Source organism: Rhododendron vialii, chromosome 8a (genome assembly GCF_030253575.1).
Source record: "Rhododendron vialii isolate Sample 1 chromosome 8a, ASM3025357v1".
NCBI classification, from domain to species: Eukaryota; Viridiplantae; Streptophyta; class Magnoliopsida; order Ericales; family Ericaceae; genus Rhododendron; species Rhododendron vialii.
Genome location: NC_080564.1, coordinates 34,563,103 through 34,582,125, shown reverse-complemented (window position 1 = coordinate 34,582,125; position 19,023 = coordinate 34,563,103). Strand labels below are relative to the sequence as shown.

Below are 19,023 nucleotides of genomic sequence, written 5' to 3'. Positions count from 1 at the left end.
ATAATGTCCAACTCATGGAGAGATTTTTTCGAAATTACATAAATATGGAATGCAGGAAAAAAATTTCTCCATACATGAAACGGAGGAAAAAATATTCCCCATACATGGAGTTGGTTGTAATTGAATCTGGGTTTCCTAAGTTGCCATTTCTATGAATTTAAGTTGCTCCTTATATGGACCTAAATTGCCCTTTCTATGAACCTAAGTTGCCCATTCTATGAACTTTCTGGATATTCAATTTCTTGAACATTTCTTCAATCTCCTTACCATTTCTATTATTTTCTGAGAAATTTGGGATCTGGGTTACTTGCAGATTTGGGTGAAACGGACCAACTGAAATTCTTCATGCATGAAACGGAGGAATTTTTTTTTCCAAAACATGAAATCGGTTTGTAGTCAAATCTGAGTTTGAACTTAAGTTGTCCATTCTATGGGCCTAAGTTGCCTCTTCTATGGATTTAAGTTGCCCCTTTTATGGACTTAAGTTGCATCTTATTTTTTTCTAAGAAAAGCAACCAATGAAGTAAATTGGTAGCTAGTAGCATAACTACTTCACATTTTCAAGTAAAACCAAACAAGAAATTTCAAGTGGCAATTCCTAGAATTTAAAAGCAAAAGTATAAAGTGGATGCTAGAAAACGTATATCTTATTTTCTCTATCATTTCTCTTTCTAAAAAATTACCCAAAATACACTAATCTCAAAATATTTTAAAAACTCAAATCTGCAAGTAACCCACATTCCAAATTTCTCAGAAAATAATAGAAATGGTAAGGAGATTGAAGAAATGCTCAAGAAATTGAATACTCAAGAAGTTCATGAAAGAGGCAACTTAGGTTCATAGAAGGAGCAACTTAGGTCCATATAAGGGGCAACTTAGACTCATAGAAGAGACAACTTAGGAAACTCAGATTCAATTACAACTAACTCCATGTATGGGGAATATTTTTTCCTCCGTTTCATGTATGAGAATTTTTTTTTCCTCCGTTCCATATTTATGTAATTTCGAAAACATCTCTCTGTGAGTTGGGCATTATTTGCCCTAACTCCCACTGAAATGCAACCCCCCCCTACATAAATAGGGGGCAAACTAATAAAAAAGCACAGGTCACGAACTCTGGCAGCGCGTGTATTATGGGGACTTGGAGCATTTATTGACGGTGGTGGTATTCGAGTTTGAGTTTGAGTTTGAGTTTGAGTTCGAGTTCGAGTTCGTATTCATTTGTTAAAGCCCATTCGAAATAGGAAAATTTTAAAATTAGTCTAATGAGTAGATAATATTAAGTGTGTGAATGTGTATTAAAATGTGTAAAGATACACAAGAATATGTGTTTTCTTTGTCTTTTAGTGTATTTATCATCAGTCTAGTGGGCTGACAATAACAAGACTATTCGAAATAATTTATCACTCTTTTCGTTTTAAGGATGATAATTTTTGATATTTTTGTCAATTTTAATTTATTATATCTTTTAATATGAATATCAAAAAATATGTAATATGAATTTTATTTGATAGTTTTCAATTAGTTCTATTATACAAAATTGACTCATAGAAGAGACAACTTAGGAAACTCAGATTCAATTACAACAACTCCATGTATGGGGAATATTTTTTCCTCCGTTTCATGTATGAGAATCCGTTCCATATTTATTTTCGAAAACATCTCTCTGTGAGTTGGGCATTATTTGCCCTAACTCCCACTGAAATGCAACCCCCCCCCCCCAAATAATAGGGGGCAAACTAATAAAAAAGCACAGGTCACGAACTCTGGCAGCGCGTGTATTATGGGGACTTGGAGCATTTATTCGAGTTTGAGTTTGAGTTCGAGTTCGTATCCATTTGTTAAAGCCCATTCGAAATAGGAAAATTTTAAAATTAGTCTAATGAGTAGATAATATTAAGTGTGTGAATGTGTATTAAAATGTGTAAAGATACACAAGAATATGTGTTTTCTTTGTCTTTTAGTGTATTTATCATCAGCCTAGTGGGCTAACAATAACAAAACTATTCGAAATAATTTATCACTCTTTTCGTTTTAAGGATGATAATTTTTGATATTTTTGTCAATTTTAATTTATTATATCTTTTAATATGAATATCAAAAAATGTGTAATATGAATTTTATTTGATAGTTTTCAATTAGTTCTATTATACAAAATTTTTAAAATCATGGAAAACATGATAAATTGAAATATATAAGCGATGAAAAAGTGTACGAATTTCAAAAATTATCATCATTTATGGAACAGACGGAGTAGGTAAGAAATCATGTATAAATATTTCTTTAATTTTGTTAAGTTCTAAAACCAATCTCAACAAAATTACTGCTCGTTCAACTTATGTTGTTTAAAGAATTTACTCGTTTTATCAAAATTAGAATTTGAACATTATTTTTAAAACTTATATAAACTTAAAAAGTGAACTATTCGATTAGTTTGATTCGTTTATCGGTAGAGGTGATAAACGAGCCAAACATGTAGTTGATCAAGCTTTGTTTAAAAATTTAACGAGCTTTAAATATATGTTCGAGCTTAGTTTATATATAAGACGAGCCGATCTCAAACGAGCTTTAATCAAGAAAAATGCAAGTCGATATCGAGTAGCTTGAATATTTTATTTGATGATCCGAACGAGCCAAGTAGTAGTTTATTCAAGCTTGGTTTAAAATCTTAACCAGCTTTAAAAAAAATTTCAAGCTTGATTTATATATGTAATAAATCAATCTTGAACAAGATTTTAACGAAAGTGTGCGAATTCAATTACTCAAATTCAAATAGCTTGGTTCATTTAACGGCTCTGTTTGTCGGTAATAATTTGGGCTCAGTGGGATTACACTCCTCTCTCTTTTTTTATAAAGAGGGATTGGGACTACACTCTACGCAATATAATCGCGTGAACTGTCTGTTGAAATAAAGGGCGGCTGTGGTATTTAAGAGAGAGAGAGAGCGAGAGAGAGAGAGAGAGAGAGCTACTGCAATTCTGAACAAGAATTCACTACTGAATACACATCACACCACACAGAACAAAACAAACAATAAAATACTGTTAAAGTGTACCAATATGAGGATTTTTTGAACTGAATTTTTTTCCCAATAGAAAGGTTTTGAGTGGGGTGGGGGAGAGAGAGTGATATTGTTAATGGTGGGAGGAGGGGGAAGATAAGAAAGATACATACATACATACATGCATACAGCGTATATGTGTAGAACTTCATAGAGGGAAGAAACCTGGGGGGTTGTAGAGAGAGAAAGGGAGCAGGACTGTGGGGGGGTTTGAAGAAGGGAAACATGCCCTACTCCATTCCAACATTTCCATAACTCCTTACTAAATCCAAAAGGTCTCTCTCACCTTACCTGCTGTTTTTTTTTCTTTTCTTTGGTTTTACCCTACATGTAATTTTTCCCATTTGAAAGGACATCTTCAAAGTAGTGGTCGAGAACTTCAAATTATATTTGTGTTATTATATCTGCTGGGTTCTGATTTCTGGTAATGATTGGAGCTTGATACGGTTAGGTGGTGGTTTTAGTTGTTGCTGGTGTTGAAATCAGGTGGTTTCTGGTACTGGGTAACGGCTGCATGTGTTGTTGATTCCACAGTTTTTGCTGTTTTGATTATTCAAATGTTTGCATTTTCTGGAGACATTCTTGGGTGTTTATGATTCAAAGGGTTTCCAGCCATGGGCTTCTTGGGAGAGTCCTGGAAAACAGTTCTTGGCTAATCCCCACATGTTTTTATTTTCTGCCTTCTTTATACTCCTCTGATTGATGAATAAATGACTTTAAGGGTAGGTTTTGTGCTCAATCTGATTTTGCTTAGTGGAATATCCTTTAGTCTTTCTTCCTTCTACTTTCCTTGTCCTTGTCCTTTCCTTTTCTTTTCTTTTGGGGGTGCACTCTGTTCGATTGTTCTGTTATGTGATTGGTTTAATCTGCTGTTGTTTTCTGGCAATTTTTCCATTGGGGCACTGGTTATTAGGTCCATCAGGTGGTGGAGAAGAATCCCTGATTTGTTTGTGATAGAGGAAATAAGGATATGGATACTAGTTAAGAGCGTTAAATTAATTTTTGAATGCATTTGGTGGTTATTTCTTAAGTCTTTTGGCAAATTGTTGTATCTATTTGTCAGATCCGTTCATCCTTGGTGGGGCCAAGGGATGAAGCAGGTGAGCTGTGTGGAAAGGATACTGATGGAGAAAGCAATTAGGGCCCGTTTGGTTCGCATAGCTTGTATTTCTTACAGCCAAGAATAAGAAAATCATTTGCCTACCAGTTGCTTATTCTCTTACTCTGTGTCTTGATCTTCTTTGAAAGCAATTAAGCAACCCAACTCCACCATAAGCAACAGGCAAACAAGCATGTGAACCAAACCTGCCCTTAGTTTCAACTACGTGAATGCCACAAGTCAATTTTTATTAAAGGTTCAAGTGTTTTTGTTACTCTTGCGTTTCTGTAACTTTTTTCTCTTAATTGATAGTAAAACATTAGATTGCTTGTATGTTGCCTTTGTTTGCTAATTTAGCAATACTTCAATAACTGGATTGCCGCCAAACCACACTTGGGATTTCTGTTTTCTTGTGAGTAGGTTATATAAAAACAGTGGAAGTCACCGTGTAGCCATTTACCACCCAGAAGAATGCAGGATTACTATAAGAAAGATTGCGATCTTAGTTCTGCCCATTCAATGGCTCCACGTGTTGCTGGTTGTGCATCTTGGTGGACTTCTGCTGCATCTCAAGTCGAACAATCGTCTCTATCAAAAAATTTAAGCTTGAACATTGCGACCCCCAATCAACATGGTCACATGGCAAAGCAAATGGGATTTCAATTTCATGACCAGGACTCATCCTCAACTCAATCAACTGGTCAATCCTACCATGGAGTGGCTAGTGTAGAAGACAGCAACCATTGCGGACAAAGCATATTCTCAACGCAATTAGGTAATTACGTCCATTTGCTATTTTTTTCATTAATTTCAGAACATTGAATTATGATTTGTTAACTAGAAGTTGATTTGAGAATTACGAAAAGGAAAAGGGAGTATGCTTGCTTAACTCCTTTGATTGTGTAAAGGCACAGAATTGCCGTGGTTGATGGAATTGGTAGATTTACTGCAACTGCCTCCCGTGTTTAGCAAGAAGGTTGAGGGATTAATGGTTGACTTTTGGAAGTTGAAAGTAGTTATAAGGTTACATTGTTATGTAATCAGTGTACAATGACAGCAATGTCAACAAAGTGTGTAAAATGAGCTTGCTTCAATAGAATTCATGCTTTATGTGTCTTACCACCATTTTTTTGACATACTGTGAAATTTGTAATCTTGGTTTCTTTTGGCAAGAGATCACTGATGCTCCTATATGATCAACTTGTCCCCTGAACATGATAGATGTTCAGCTGTTTGTTGAAGCCTAGAAAATGCAATAGAAGTAGTGTTGTGATTTACTTTGGGCATTGGCGGGAGGCTAACAGTTCTCAAGGACAAGTAACTAATGGGCAAATATGGATTTTCCTTTTCCATTTTCATCTCTGGTTTCTCTGGCTGAGCATGGAGAAGGTGTGTGCTGTAATAGACAAACAGATAAAATACAATGAACAAAAAATATACTTTATGGCTTCCCTAACACTAAAGTATGAACTACCTTTCCATAGTGGTTTTATAAAAGTTGCTCAATCTACTTCCCACTGAAGCTTTTTTGTGTTTAGACTTGCAATCAAATTGGGATTTTCTTCTAAATGAATATCTTGTTTTTTCTTCTGTACCTTTAACCTGCCTTGTTCATTGGCTAAGTATCCTGTTTTTTCAGGACATAATGAAACTCAGGGGAAGCTTGAAGTGGGTCAAGTCAAGTCAGATGTATCGATGGGAACTGAGGAATGTCTTCTGCCTCCTTCACATGTTGGTTATAGACAATCATTCGTAAGTAGAATAGGGGCTATTCGTTCTAAACTAATTCTCACCTGTTCACTTATCATCTTTATAATGAGTTATGGTTTTCTGTTTCAGGCTTGCATTCCACTTTCATACACGGATCCTTACTATAATGGATTACTAGCTGCTTATGGGCCACAGGCTATGGTTAGTACATGGGATGCAATTCTGATTACTTTTTCCTATTGTATTCTAGACTTCTAGTAACCTCTAACATGAGTGTAGTTTAAAGGTGCAAATAAATTTCATTATAAAGAATCTAATTCTCTCAATTTACATAAAATGATTATAGAATTGTTCTATTTCTTTCAAGGAAAATGAATAATCGCTAGTGACTAGATATTTAATTGATCAGGATGTCAAAATTACGTTGGAAACCTGGTAGTCGTTATTTGCATTTGAAAAATATGGGGTTTTTTTTTTTTTTTTTTTGTAGCGATCTTTGTATTGGTACTATTCAATTGTATGATCATGCTTTTTTGTGGTGTATCTGCTTCTATGTAATGCTGTTTTTTTTTTCAATTGGCGGAAGTCAAAATAGAGCATTTTGGAAGAGGAGTTGAATAGTTAGATTAGCATCTTGGAAGATGAATTGAACTCCTGACCTCCTCTCTCCTAGCACCTAAGTGCACCCTTGCTATGTAGATGAAGCATTAGATCATAGCCTGTTTGAAAAAAAAAGAAAATTTTATTCTGCTGGCCTTGGATATTGTTAGGAAAAGGAGGTTTGGAAAAAAAAGAAAGAAGAAGTCATCCCATAAGAACTACTAGAGTTTTTATTGTTTATTTTTATAGTTTCACCTCCTTTGTTTGATTCTGCTTTTCTTCCAGCAGTTTCTTGTGTTTTGGTACAGATGTAGAGTTCCTTGTTTCCTAGTTGTTCATTTAGTTTATGAGGTATAACACTATATCCTCAAGGTGTCAATTCAAGAATGTTAATAACAGCAATACATATGGTTGAAGTAGGGAAGAAACCAAAATGATTAACTTTTTTTTTGTTGTTGGTAAATGCCACGTTTTGTAGCCTATCAGGCCACTTTTCATTGGTTGTAACTTGTAACGATTCTGATCTTCTAGTCTGGTAATCAACGTATGATCTGCTTGATTTCTTAATCCACACAACTTGTAGTGCTTTACTGTCCAAGAGGTGTTTTCCTTTTATGAGATACTTACCATTGCCGTATTGCCAGATTCATTCTCCCCAAATGGTGGGGATGGCAAATGCTCGTGTTCCACTTCCCCTTGATCTGCCCCAGGATGAGCCCATTTATGTTAATGCAAAGCAGTACCGAGCAATTCTGAGGCGAAGGCAGTACCGTGCAAAGCTTGAAGCTCAAAACAAACTTTCAAAAGCCCGAAAGGTACTACTTTTGAGCCTTTCATATTTCGAAAAAAGCTACAGCGTGTGTATATTCTGGAAGGTATGTTTTGTGGCTTTAGTTTAGTACTTCTGTTGTTTAGTTAAAATACACTGGGTACCATAGAAAAGAGGAGTTATGCAGTTTTGTGGTTGGTTATGCAATTTGTGGTTTTTGTTTCATATTTTTGTGATGTGATTGGTTATGTATTTTGTGGTTTTTTTGTGGTTATGTATTGAAATGAGACAAATAGGTATGTGGGGTGCGTATATGATGGTTACGAACAATTGTGATAGTTTCAGAAATTTTGGTTCCATGTGTACCATAGGGCTTCCCGTTATTTTTCAGCTTATGTTTCCTGTGGCTATTTGACCTGAAAAAAGGCGTTGGTTTTAACTTATTCTTGTTCTTAATCTCTCAGCCTTATCTCCATGAGTCCCGCCATCTACATGCATTAAAGAGAACTAGAGGATCTGGTGGACGATTTCTTAACACAAAGAAACTCCAAGATTGCAATTCTAATGATGGCATGACCAATGGACATGACAAATCGGGCTCAAACCGACTCTCTTTGACCTCTATGTCAGAATCTGAAGTTCACCCGCCTGACAACTACAAAGATGGTGCTTCGACAACCTCTTGTTCCGACATCACGAGTGCCTCCAACAGTAACAGTTTCTCCCATCAGCACGAGTTCACTTTCTCCCTCTACCCTCCTTGCATTGGTGGGGCCATGCAAAGTGGCGGGTTCAATTCGCGTGGCGTCAACCAGCCTTATCTCTCTGCCCACCTGTGAGAGATGGAAGGCAACATTTGAATCAGCTGTTCATGTTCATCAAATAGGGAAGTCATCCTTGGCTATGTTTGCTCTGTGTTTGCTTGCTTTTGTGGTGTTTTATTTAGTTCTTGTTCTATGGGTTAGCTGGAAAACATGATATGTGAAGGTTTTAAGTTTGTTATTGGTGATTGGGGACAACGTAGATACATTGCTCTCATGTGTCCTAATTTCTGGTTCGGCTTTTGAATGTAAGGTGTGTGTAAGACCTCGCCATGATTATTTGCTTTGATCACGAAGTTGAAGACTTTGAGAACCGAACCGATTCATGAAACTCATAGAACCCGGGTCAATTCAAATCATTTATAGCGCTATTAAAATGGGATGAACTAGGCAAATTGAAACTTGCTTTTGACCGAATTCCATTGAAAGTCACAAAAAGCTAGTTTTACAGACACCATATTATGCATGAGTTTAGTTTTAAAGGGTATATATACCCAACCAGGAGGCTAAAACGCAGTTTGACATTCTTACTGAATACTTTCAAGAGAATTTTGTTTAGAGGGGGAAAGGTCAAGGGTTTATCGGCGTGAGATATCACATTGTTCGAGGAGAAAATTGAAATCATTAACTTTTGTCTCTAGGACTCTTATAATTAAGTATTTGCTCTTTATTTAGGATCCTGTGGAGCAGAAACATGATTATTAGAGCCTTAAAAACAAAAGTTAATTATGTTTTTTTAGAATAATATGTTCAGAATAATAAGATCTTCGCACATATTCAAACGGATTAAAAATTGGATTACTTAATTTTTTTAGATTGTTTATACATTAAAAATACTGTTAAAAAATTATCTACTCCAATTTTCAATCTGTTTGAACCAATGTGAAGATCTTATTATTCTGATCAAATTATTCTAAAGAGACATAATTAAATTTTATCTCTAAGATTTTTATAATCACGTTTCTACTCTATAGGATTGCAAATAGAAAATTTAAAATTTTTTTCCTTAAAAAACGTTACCGTTTTGGGCCTTTTTGGGAGTGGGTAGGGGGTGCTGTGCCTCAGGCACAGCAGAGCCCCCGCGTCCCATAAATTCACAGACCAAATTATTTGCACTAGAAATCGAAAGTTAGAATTGGATTTGTAGTTCGGCAGATTTTTGTTCCCCTAAATCTAATCGTCTTTTGAATCGGGTTAAGTTAAAGTTTGCGTAATTAATCAAACTCAAGTACCAAATTTTTCATATTTCATATTAGTTCATGAAGTTAGGCACGGCCCGTTAATCAGTTCAATATCACTTATTCATGGGAAGATTAGATCCAATAATACCACATATTTTTCGTATTACATATGGTTGTTCAAGTTGACTGCAATCCAGAGCTCTCTCTTTTTAGAAAACCCTAGCTGCCTCTCCTCTTTCATCTCTCTCCCCCTAGAATTTTCACCACCCATATGCGGCGGCGGGAGTGGAGAGCTTTACCCTTGATAGGCATTTCCTTCCTTTGTAGTGACTGACTTTTCTTGCTTTCAATAACTCCTAATTTTCAATGAGCATTTTCTCTTTCGATCTCACACATATGAGAGTTTCTTTGTGTTATCTCATCTTTTCCTTCCTCTTGGCTTTACCTTCATCACCGAGGTGCTAGTTCAGATTCCAACAGTGAAGGTGGGGATGGTTCCCTAACGAAGGAAGGCGGTGGCGGTCCAATGACAAATCAAATGCTACGTATAGAAAAAAAAATTGCAACCCAATTATAAGGTCCAGGGGAAAGATTAGATCTCTAACAAAGTCCAAACAAAGCCCTAATCGTATTCGGGCCCATAATAATAAAGCCAGACCCAGTCAGGCCCATTAGCCGTTGACCAGTCCAAACACTGGTCCATCCATTTATCTGTCTCGGACTCATCCCCTCTCTCTCAAATATAGTTAAACCCGTCTCCCCTCTACAGATTCAAATCCGCCCCACCATTCTCTCTCTCTCCTCAATTGCAGTCTCTCTCTCTCTCATTCCTTTCTCCCTTCTCTGAAAGTACGTGCTTTTGTTTTGCTTCAAAAATTCATTACTCTCACCCTTCACGAATCCTCTCTCTCTCTCTCTCTAAAACCTGTGTAATTTGCATTGCCGTCCTCTCTCTCTCTCTCTATCTCTCTTTGTTTTTCTCACTCACTCTCTGTGGTTATAAAAGAATGGACGGAGGAGCGCAGTACAATCCGCGTACAGTCGAAGAGGTTTTTAGGGATTTCAAAGGCCGTCGAGCCGGCATGATAAAAGCCCTCACCTCAGGTTCTTTTACCTGCTCTTCCTTTTCAGTTTTTGTTTTACCGTTGCTTTTTTACGTTTTTTTTTTTTTTTTTGTTTCAATTGTTGAAACGTGTTTCGTTTTCTCTTTTTGTTTGCAGATGTCGAAGAATTTTACCAGCAGTGTGATCCTGGTTTGTATTTTTTTCCTTTTACCATTTTTTTTGGGTTTTAAATTTTTACCGGCGTGTGTACAATTATGTTACTCCGGTTAAATTTTTGCATGTCGTTCGTTGAAGAAAATTACCTGTTCTTGTTTCGATTACGGGAAAAGCACGTTCGTGATTTTGTTTCGGTTGTAATTATCCATTTTTTGAAATGTTTGTGTTGGAGAAATTTTTAACTTATGTCAGTGTTTTCCAGGTAATGATTTTTGCACTCCCCGTTTTTCTTAAAAATGCATTTCATTTTTTGTCGTGTTAGAAGTTACGCATAACACAAGCACTAAATGACAAATTTTGAGGTGTGTTTACAAGAAAGTGGTGTGCGAAAATCATTTTTCTATTTTCGCTATGGTTGTTGGATTGTGCGGTTTCTATTTGAACAGGGATTGGATGGTTAAATAAACAAATTAGTAAACTGTATTTGGTTGGTAGTTTGCTTGTAGAGGATTGGGTATTCATCTGTCTATGTGATGGGTTTATGTACTGATGCTATGGAATTTGTGGGTGCATAACATTTGGTTTGGGTACCTAAGGTTAACTATCTGAACGGAATTGTTCAAGGCTTCTTTCAGGATTCTCTGCCATAAATTTTCCTGTTTTTAGATTCTGTGGCCTAGTTTGTGATGAGTAGTGTGTCATGACTCACATAGACTAATATTATATCAGCCATTCCAATAACTAGACAATTTAGCACCATGATGTAAAACTTTGAGAGCTAGAAAACTTCCAATCATCATGAGTGATGGAGCATAAATGTGCTAATAGACGATTTATAGTTTTTCTGTAGCATTTGTTTCGATAAAACACTTAATTTCTAGCATTGTATTTGTGAGATTATCCGTTCTTCTATACAATGTCGTGAGGATGAGTGTGTTCTAATCCGTTCCTCTTTCTGTGAGAGCAAACTGTGAAGCAAACAACTTGTTAGTGCCAACTGGCTGAAAGTCGGCCAGAGGACACTCCAATGTGTGTTGGACACCAAGATTTTGTAGCTGTTAATACAGCAAAAGTTATGGAAACTGTTGAACTGCTCTCAGAAAGCGTGCTACTCGTGCTTGTGCAATTGCATGCCTACTTAAATTTCTATCATCATCATTTTCAGTTAAAGGGTTCATTATTCCTTGTTTTGTATTTCTTCTCTCCAAGTTTTAATCCATCATGATGTGGTTTGTTTTAATGGTTTGAAATATGTGTAATGGAAACTCGTTTTGATTGTTTTGGTTATCCTACCATTATATGCTTCAAGGCCTTCTATAAGCTAGTATGGCTAGAAGTTAAAAGTTTCGTTATTTGATCTGTGTGGTGAAGTTGTGTTACTGTAGAAATATGATTTTCCCAGTTTCCGTCACTCAGATTTCATGGCACTTAAGTTTTTATTGTTGTCTCTCTCCAACTTTTGGTTTCCATATCAATACATGCTTTTATTGTGTTACACAGAGAAGGAAAACCTGTGCTTGTACGGATTTCCAAGTGAGCAATGGGAGGTCAATTTACCTGCTGAAGAAGTGCCTCCAGAACTTCCAGAGCCTGCATTGGGTATTAACTTTGCCAGAGATGGGATGCAGGAAAAGGATTGGTTATCTTTAGTTGCTGTCCACAGCGATGCATGGTTGCTTTCTGTTGCCTTCTACTTCGGTGCTAGATTCGGGTTTGATAAAGCGGACAGGTAACTGTAGTTGTCATGGATTGCTAACTTTAAAAGTTTTTTTTTTTGGTTGTTGTTAGGATGTGGTTAGTGGTGAAAGCTATGATGACAATACCAATTTAGTTCCATGACATGAGCCTCAAAACTATTATTCAATGATGCAGTTTTTGCTGTTTTTATGGATAATGAAATAAATAGATAATAGGCAGGGATCACCGGGAAGGTAGCACCAAAGAGCATCCGGCATAGATAATGACCACGTTTAAATATGCATATCAGATAGTGGTTCCTGTATTGTATTTGGTTCTACTTTAGATAGATGATTTCTACATTGAACCTAGAATTTTATCATTCGTGCAGGAAGCGGCTTTTTAACATGATAAATGATCTCCCTACGGTATTTGAAGTTGTAACTGGTGCTGCAAAGAAACAACAGAAGGAGAAATTGTCTGTCCCAAATAACAGCGGCAACAAATCCAAGTCAAATTCTAAAGCGGTAAACATGATATTTTCTTGGGTAGTACCTAATTGTGGTTACATATGCTTGTGTGGGTACTGGGTACAGTGGGTAGGGACTGTCAAGTGTCAAGGTTGGACCAAAGTCCTGTAGTGTGTTTCTTTTTAGAATTGAGCTTATGGAAATCATAACGTTCTCCCTGGCGGTAGTAACGCTTCTGTTCAAGCTTGATTTTTTATTTTTTTTTCCTTTTCATGTCGATGTTGAACATCAGCTTAGTTAGCTTTAGAAGAAGTTAGCTTTGTTGATTGCCAAGCTGTTAATACGAGAATTAGGGAATTTAAAGCCTTCTCAGGATTTTGTTTGTGCCTTTTGAGATGTGAGGAGATCTTGATATCATTTTGACTTAGAGCGCGACCACTATTCCAAATAATCATGTCTAATTGCCCCTTCTTCTCTTTGTTGGTTTTTGGCGTGCACATAAATTGGTTTGGGTCTCTAGGCCTGCCCTCGCTGATGCCTTTCGGCTTTTATTTGGGGCATGGTTTTGCAGCATAACGTCCCTTTAGCTCCTTGGTTCTTGGAGGTATAGGGGGGCCACTGTTTTAGTAGTTTTCTGAGAGTAGCCACTTTGTGCATATATTGCCAAAGGTTAGATTTGTCTCTAATGGTTCTGTTAATGTTGTTGTATTCTGTTTGCCCAGCTGTATCTAATGCGTTGTAGAAGTAGCCTACTTGGAACTTTCCATCCTTTTCACATAGACCCTGATCTTGCCCTTATTATCCATCCAGTTATCCTTTCTTCTCTTTGTTGCTTTATGTGTGCTTTTTATTTTTTGCTTGACCAAAGGAGCATGGATCCGACTCTCAGGGAAAGTTTTCAAAGCCACAGCCAAAAGACGAAGAGGAAGGCTTGGACGAGGAAGACGAAGATGAGCATGGGGAGACCTTGTGTGGGGCGTGTGGGGAGAACTATGCGTCGGATGAATTCTGGATCTGTTGCGACATATGTGAGAAGTGGTTCCATGGTAAGTGTGTGAAGATTACCCCTGCAAGAGCTGAGCATATTAAGCAGTACAAGTGTCCAACCTGCAGCGGCAGCAACAAGAGAGCCCGTCCTTGATATAGCTGGGAAGTATGGGTTCTCTCTCTAGCTTTGTACCCTTGATGCAGTCAGTTTTTTTTTCTTCTTTCTGATTTGGCAGAACTTGTGAATGTGTACTTTTTTTCTGGTTTGGGGGGATCTCACTTTTCGTTAGACTTAGTTGTTGTAGCTTCGCAAAAAAATTGCCCCCATTTTATTTGAAGGAATTGCTATCATCTCCTTGTTGAATTTACTAGAAATTTTAGTCTCTTGGATCATGGTTTGATACAAGGCTTCTCTTCTCTCCCCTTCTCTTTTCAATTGAAGTTGATTATTTTGATTCCTCATTAATGTTTTATCTTTTGGAATGAGATTTTTTGAAGAAAGTAAAACGGCATGGGCTGTTTGCTGTTGCCTTCATCTGGAAGGTTATTATTGATTGCATGCATACATACATACAGAGACCCGATCCTGATCTGTTGAGTTGGCCGTGCTATGAATTTATCAAACAGAAAGTGTAACTACAGGTCCCACATAATTCACTAAATATAAAATATTTTTTCAAAAATCTTCGCGAAAAATCAGCTCAATTCGATATAAATGCTTGATTTAATCATCTAACCATGATCCTGTGCACAAAATTTGTGCAGTTAGCATCTCTCTTTATCAAATGATTTGTTTTGCCCAAAGGGTTTCTTTCATTGTTCTTTGTTCTTCCTTCCAAACATTGAGAATTCTGGTATTATATAACATTGTGAAATTGGGTTCTTAAAGACGATATAATTTTTCATGTCATTTCAAGATCTACTATTATTTAGCAAGGGCTTGATTGCCTGGTGAACATACAACCGTAAGCAGTACAAGAAATCAAAGAATACAATCAATTCGTTTTTCCAAAATGTTTGTCTGGTCTACATAACAAGGATTTTAAATACAACGCTTTTTTTTCAAGAATTGTGGCAGGTTGATATATAAATTTACCAAAACTGTAATATTTACACGGCCAGAAACAGCTATACATTATGCCTGCCATTTCTCTTCCCTTTTTTCCTCGCTCGCTTTCACTATACATGTGTTCTATTTGTGGATGCACTGTTCCGTTTGCTAATTTTTAAAATGTCAAAATCCTTTAAGCAAAAGAAGAAACAAAAGACACCTAAACAGAAGAAAATAACAAACAAAGGCTAAGACAGAAGGCCAAAAACAAACCAAACCATACCAAACTAAGGGACTCCTTTCCTACCCTCAGCAAGAATCTGAAGAGGATCAGGGGTTGGCAAAACCACCCATCCTTGCACAAGAGCCCTTGCCTTCCCGGATGAAGCCAATGTGCAGCCTCGTTATCTTCTCTTGGGATCCATTGCATAAACAAGCCCAAATTGGTTATAAAAGACATAATCCAAGAGAACCGTAGCAACTTCCCAAGGTGGATCCAACTCCGGAACGCTTAATGAAATCAAACTAGAATTATCACCCTCAACAATGAAATCCTGTAGGATAGAAGCCTTGATGAAGAGGCATGCATCCCTTAAAGCAAGGGCTTCTGTTCCATTTGCTAACTTAGCAAACCGTATTTCTCAAACAAAAGAAAGAAGCCGTGTCATCTAATTGATTAGTCTCTTGAGTATTGCATTAGCTCAAACCACTGCAGCAACAAATTGAAAGATCAAGAAGAAGAAATCAGTTTATACAGTAAAAACACCATGATCAACAAGAGAATATCACAACAAATAAGCTGCAATTGTTTGTTACTGTACAAACTTACCTGTCTCAATAAATCGGCCAGGGTTCTTGGAAGTGCTTCTATGTTCTTGAGGACTATATAGTACGGAAAGGGGAATGAGTCGAGGTACTTTGCAAACTTCATATTTTCACCCTGAAATGATGCTTCCTGGAGACCCAAAAATGCATAATTAAGTTCATGGCAGAGGAGCTATTTTCATTAAGTATAAGAAAAAAAAAGAAGAAGAGGGAAAACCTAGTCAAGAAACTATTTCCGCACTCCCCTTTTGTACAAAAAATGGTCCTTTTTTCTTAATATTATTACATTAAAATAAAAACTGCCTTCAACTCGTTACTTTTGGGGAACATTCTCACAAATCAAAAGGGCAATTTTGTGAAATGGGGTGTATTTTTAGAGAAGAGGGAATGTGACAACCACAATAAATAAAGAGATACCATGAGATCCATTATGGACTCTTGAGGGCTATCAAGAAGCAGAAATGCGACCATGCGCTTTCTACTCAAGACATCCCTTACGCAGCGCTTCAAGTTTTCCTGCATTTGATTTGGGTATAAACAAGAATCAGTCAAAAGTACAAAAAAGTACAAACCATATAGCTGCAGGAGATGAGCATAGTTGCTGTCAATGTGACAGAAAGAGGTTACCTTTTCGTGGAACCGACCATCAGCTATTATCAGAACAAGCTGTTGCAGAGGATTCTGTCCTGAAGGGAGTCGTGCATTAGCAACTGCAACATCCAGCATGTTGTTCACATACTTCAAGAGATCAACCACCGGTTCATCTGCTATGGTATTCTCTTGCTTAAATGTCAAGCTTGAGATCATCTGTACAAGTTAGTCAAATGTCAGATCAAAAAGAAAAAGTGGACATATGTATTTCTTTCCATGGATGGAGAGAATAAATGGAGAGAATAATAGAACGGCACCAAACAAAGCATCCTTTGGAGCGATTTTTTTTTCCAATGCAATGGTTATTTGTGATGCCCTCTCACATTATATGGATCCCATTTCTATGTAGGTCACACCCCATGTGAGAGAGGGTTTATAAATAACTGTTGCATTGAAAATTTTCTCCTTCGGAACATGCTAAGGCCCGTTTGGCTTGCCTTGCTAATATTTTCAGATTTTTTCATAGCTAGTGAATTTTATTCATTTGTTTTTTGTCAAATTTCATCCTTGTCCTAATGAGATTTATTCATTTAAAAAAAAAAAAAAAATCATCCTTGTCCTAATGAGAAGAACCGGGAAAATAAAAGTTTTTGGGCCATATTGGAACAAAGACCAAGAAGCAAAAATAATCCATGTATTTCACTTATTTGTCTTGTTTCCAATTACTTTACCCAGCTTCCTAGAGTTGTGTGAGTGTTTACGTACGTGTGTAAACTTGGTGTTAGCAAAAATACAAACCTTGACCCCGGCCTCTCCTGTGAATGGCTTATCAAATTCATGGAGTACCCTAATGTTTCCCTTCTGCCCAAAGCTTGCAACAGCCAAGTTCCCCACTTCCAATTGAGACATCGCACGGCATACCGTCACCAAAGCTTCAATAGCAACATCACCACACTGACTCTCTGACATGCTACGGGAATCGTCCACGGCAATGACAACTTGATAATCACGTTTGTTGGGCCGGGTCCGTCTCAGCCATATCTTATCTTTCCTATAATGGCTTGCAATGTACGGGATCACCTGGCAATTCCCAATACAAATTTTCAATTAGAAAAGAAACGAGGCCATAAATGTACGGCAATTTTTTTTATATGTATTCCTTTTACCTTCTTCATATTAATCCTTTTTCCAGTCTTGTAATCACCTTGGAGCTTGCTAGCTAGAGTGGGCTCCATGACCAAACGCAACTGTTCTGCTAATTCCTGCGACAGCCTCGTTGTCTGCAGTTCATATTTTCTCCAGAGAACAGTAGCATTTTCATTAACATCACGAGGAATTTCCTCAAGATTGTGAGGAGTCCCAAGCTCCCTGTCTAGCAGGGAAAGTTGACCAAGTTGGCCAATGTCCTCAGCCATGTATGATCTCTTCAAGGACACCAAACTCTCTGACAGGCTTCTATTACTTTCGTTTTGGCTGTGAATTGCTTGGGATTCTTCTGGTGGTTCCTCTAACCGTTGGATCTCCACCTGTGCCTTAATCTTCTCTGTGGGGTTGGAGGCCAAAGTTTTAACAGGACGCCTTTCTGAATCCTGATTTTCAATCTCCATATCGTCAAGATCTTCTCTATTCAATGTCTTACCATCTTCATCAGGTATGTCAACATTGATGTTCTTGTCCGTCTGTTCAGATGTAGCAGGACCCAACGCCTGAGCCGTTCCCTTATCAAACTCGGAGGTGTACCCAAACTCGTCTGCATCCTCATCTACCACATCATCTGGAGCCTCTACCTTGTTCTCCTGAAGATCAACCGTCACTTTGACTCTTTCTTTCCATTCCTCAAGCGCATCACCAATGTTACGACAAGGGTTTGGTTGGAGCTTCTGAGATGAAGAAGAATCATGATGTTGAGGCGACTGATTTTGCGGTTGTTGATCATCATTCATTCTCCCTCTCTTTGATGAGTCAGGCACTGTGATTTCAACCTCAGAGGCATTATGTTGGCCTTCCATAGGAGCAAGGTCATTCTGAGTGTCACTCGTATTAGACCACTTTGCTTCTACAGCTTCTGGCGCAATCTCTCTTAAATCTGCCGCACAAGAGTCACCCTTCGGTTGTGTTGTGGATTCAGCATTTGGCACTTGGTCAACGGTTTTGTTAGAAGTGGATGATTTAAGCACATCTTTCTCTGGCCCCACCAAGTCCATCTCTTTAGCCTCTTCGTTAGTACCACCCATCCAATCCTTCTCACTATTTCCACCTTGTTCCTCATCTTCAGTCTTTTCTGGGCATTCATTCATCGACTCGTTCTTCTCTTCATCACAATTCGCAATTTCATCAGACTCGTCAAGCTCATCTGGGTCCGCATCTTCTACGGAATCTGCATTTTCTTGTTCATTCATCTCAATATCTTCAGATTCTTTGTTAGGTTCATCAACATTCAATCCCGTAGGGTCGGCAAAAGCTTCACCTTTGTCCAAGTTCATGTCATCCATATTCTCAGCAGTGTCGAGATCGTCGTGTTCGTCAAATTCATTAGGGTTAATTTCTCCAGCTTCATCGGCAGGAGTGGTGGAATCTGACTCTTCTTTTGCTCTAAGCTCTCTACCACTAGAATCTGTGTCTTTGACTGAAGGCCCAGACTCATATTTGTCTTTTGAGTTCTTAGGGTTTTCTTCATCATCCTTATTATCCCAGAGTTTCTCATCGATGATTTCGCTCTCGGTACCAGCTTCCCCCATTGCAGAGTCCAGTTGCTCATCCTCACCATCTTCATCTTCGTCATCTCCTGATTCCTCACTAACACTAAATGTATCAGCAGCAAAATCCTGTTCCATCTCAATACCTTTGTCGTTTTTGCTGGGAACTTCACCTAAGTCAGCTTGTCCGTCATTCGGCTGCAGAAGCACAAAGGAGAAAAAGATATTAGGAACCAAATTTAAAGATATTAGGAACCAAATTTCA

The 19,023-nt window shown here is 37.7% G+C and overlaps 3 protein-coding genes across 5 annotated transcripts in view; 2 read left to right on the top strand and 1 right to left on the bottom strand.

The window, feature by feature from the left end:
* The first annotated feature begins 2,951 nt into the window (after positions 1–2,951).
* On the top strand, positions 2,952–8,378 carry LOC131335782 (nuclear transcription factor Y subunit A-3-like). Of its 2 annotated transcripts, XM_058371284.1 has the most exons (6): positions 2,952–3,336; positions 4,581–4,935; positions 5,800–5,912; positions 6,000–6,071; positions 7,115–7,285; positions 7,704–8,378. In XM_058371284.1, exons 2-6 carry the CDS (start codon positions 4,632–4,634, stop codon positions 8,076–8,078), a joined length of 1,035 nt encoding a protein of 344 aa, XP_058227267.1. In that variant the 5' UTR covers positions 2,952–3,336; positions 4,581–4,631; the 3' UTR covers positions 8,079–8,378. The 2 variants fall into 2 exon arrangements, with proteins under 2 accessions (XP_058227267.1, XP_058227268.1); XM_058371285.1 differs by having other exon boundaries at positions 3,160–4,935.
* A 1,498-nt stretch (positions 8,379–9,876) lies between these two features.
* Positions 9,877–14,001, top strand: LOC131335781 (PHD finger protein ALFIN-LIKE 4-like). Of its 2 annotated transcripts, none has more exons than XM_058371283.1 (5): positions 9,877–10,345; positions 10,462–10,494; positions 11,962–12,190; positions 12,530–12,665; positions 13,498–14,001. In XM_058371283.1, exons 1-5 carry the CDS (start codon positions 10,249–10,251, stop codon positions 13,747–13,749), a joined length of 747 nt encoding a protein of 248 aa, XP_058227266.1. In that variant the 5' UTR covers positions 9,877–10,248; the 3' UTR covers positions 13,750–14,001. The 2 variants fall into 2 exon arrangements, with proteins under 2 accessions (XP_058227266.1, XP_058227265.1); XM_058371282.1 differs by having other exon boundaries at positions 9,881–10,345; positions 13,477–14,001.
* Positions 14,002–14,585: 584 nt separating this feature from the next.
* LOC131335780 (midasin-like) overlaps positions 14,586–19,023 on the bottom strand; it is a 38,697-nt gene continuing 34,259 nt past the window's right edge. Inside the window, exons 73-78 of the mRNA XM_058371281.1 lie at positions 17,229–18,956; positions 16,861–17,142; positions 16,099–16,278; positions 15,889–15,987; positions 15,476–15,601; positions 14,586–15,355 (exon numbers count right to left, since the gene is read on the bottom strand). Of these exons, the coding sequence (XP_058227264.1) occupies positions 15,323–15,355; positions 15,476–15,601; positions 15,889–15,987; positions 16,099–16,278; positions 16,861–17,142; positions 17,229–18,956 (2,448 nt within the window). The 3' untranslated portion in view covers positions 14,586–15,322. The remainder of the gene's footprint in view (positions 15,356–15,475; positions 15,602–15,888; positions 15,988–16,098; positions 16,279–16,860; positions 17,143–17,228; positions 18,957–19,023) is intronic.

Coding starts and splice junctions, on each gene's coding strand:
- LOC131335782 (XM_058371284.1), top strand. CDS start 4,632: ATGCAGGATTACTATAAGAAAGATTGCGATCTTAGTTCTGCCCATTCA. Junction 4,936..5,799: donor CATATTCTCAACGCAATTAG/GTAATTACGTCC, acceptor CTGTTTTTTCAG/GACATAATGAAACTCAGGGG. Junction 5,913..5,999: donor TTGGTTATAGACAATCATTC/GTAAGTAGAATA, acceptor TTTCTGTTTCAG/GCTTGCATTCCACTTTCATA.
- LOC131335781 (XM_058371282.1), top strand. CDS start 10,249: ATGGACGGAGGAGCGCAGTACAATCCGCGTACAGTCGAAGAGGTTTTT. Junction 10,346..10,461: donor GATAAAAGCCCTCACCTCAG/GTTCTTTTACCT, acceptor TTTTGTTTGCAG/ATGTCGAAGAATTTTACCAG. Junction 12,191..12,529: donor GGGTTTGATAAAGCGGACAG/GTAACTGTAGTT, acceptor TCATTCGTGCAG/GAAGCGGCTTTTTAACATGA.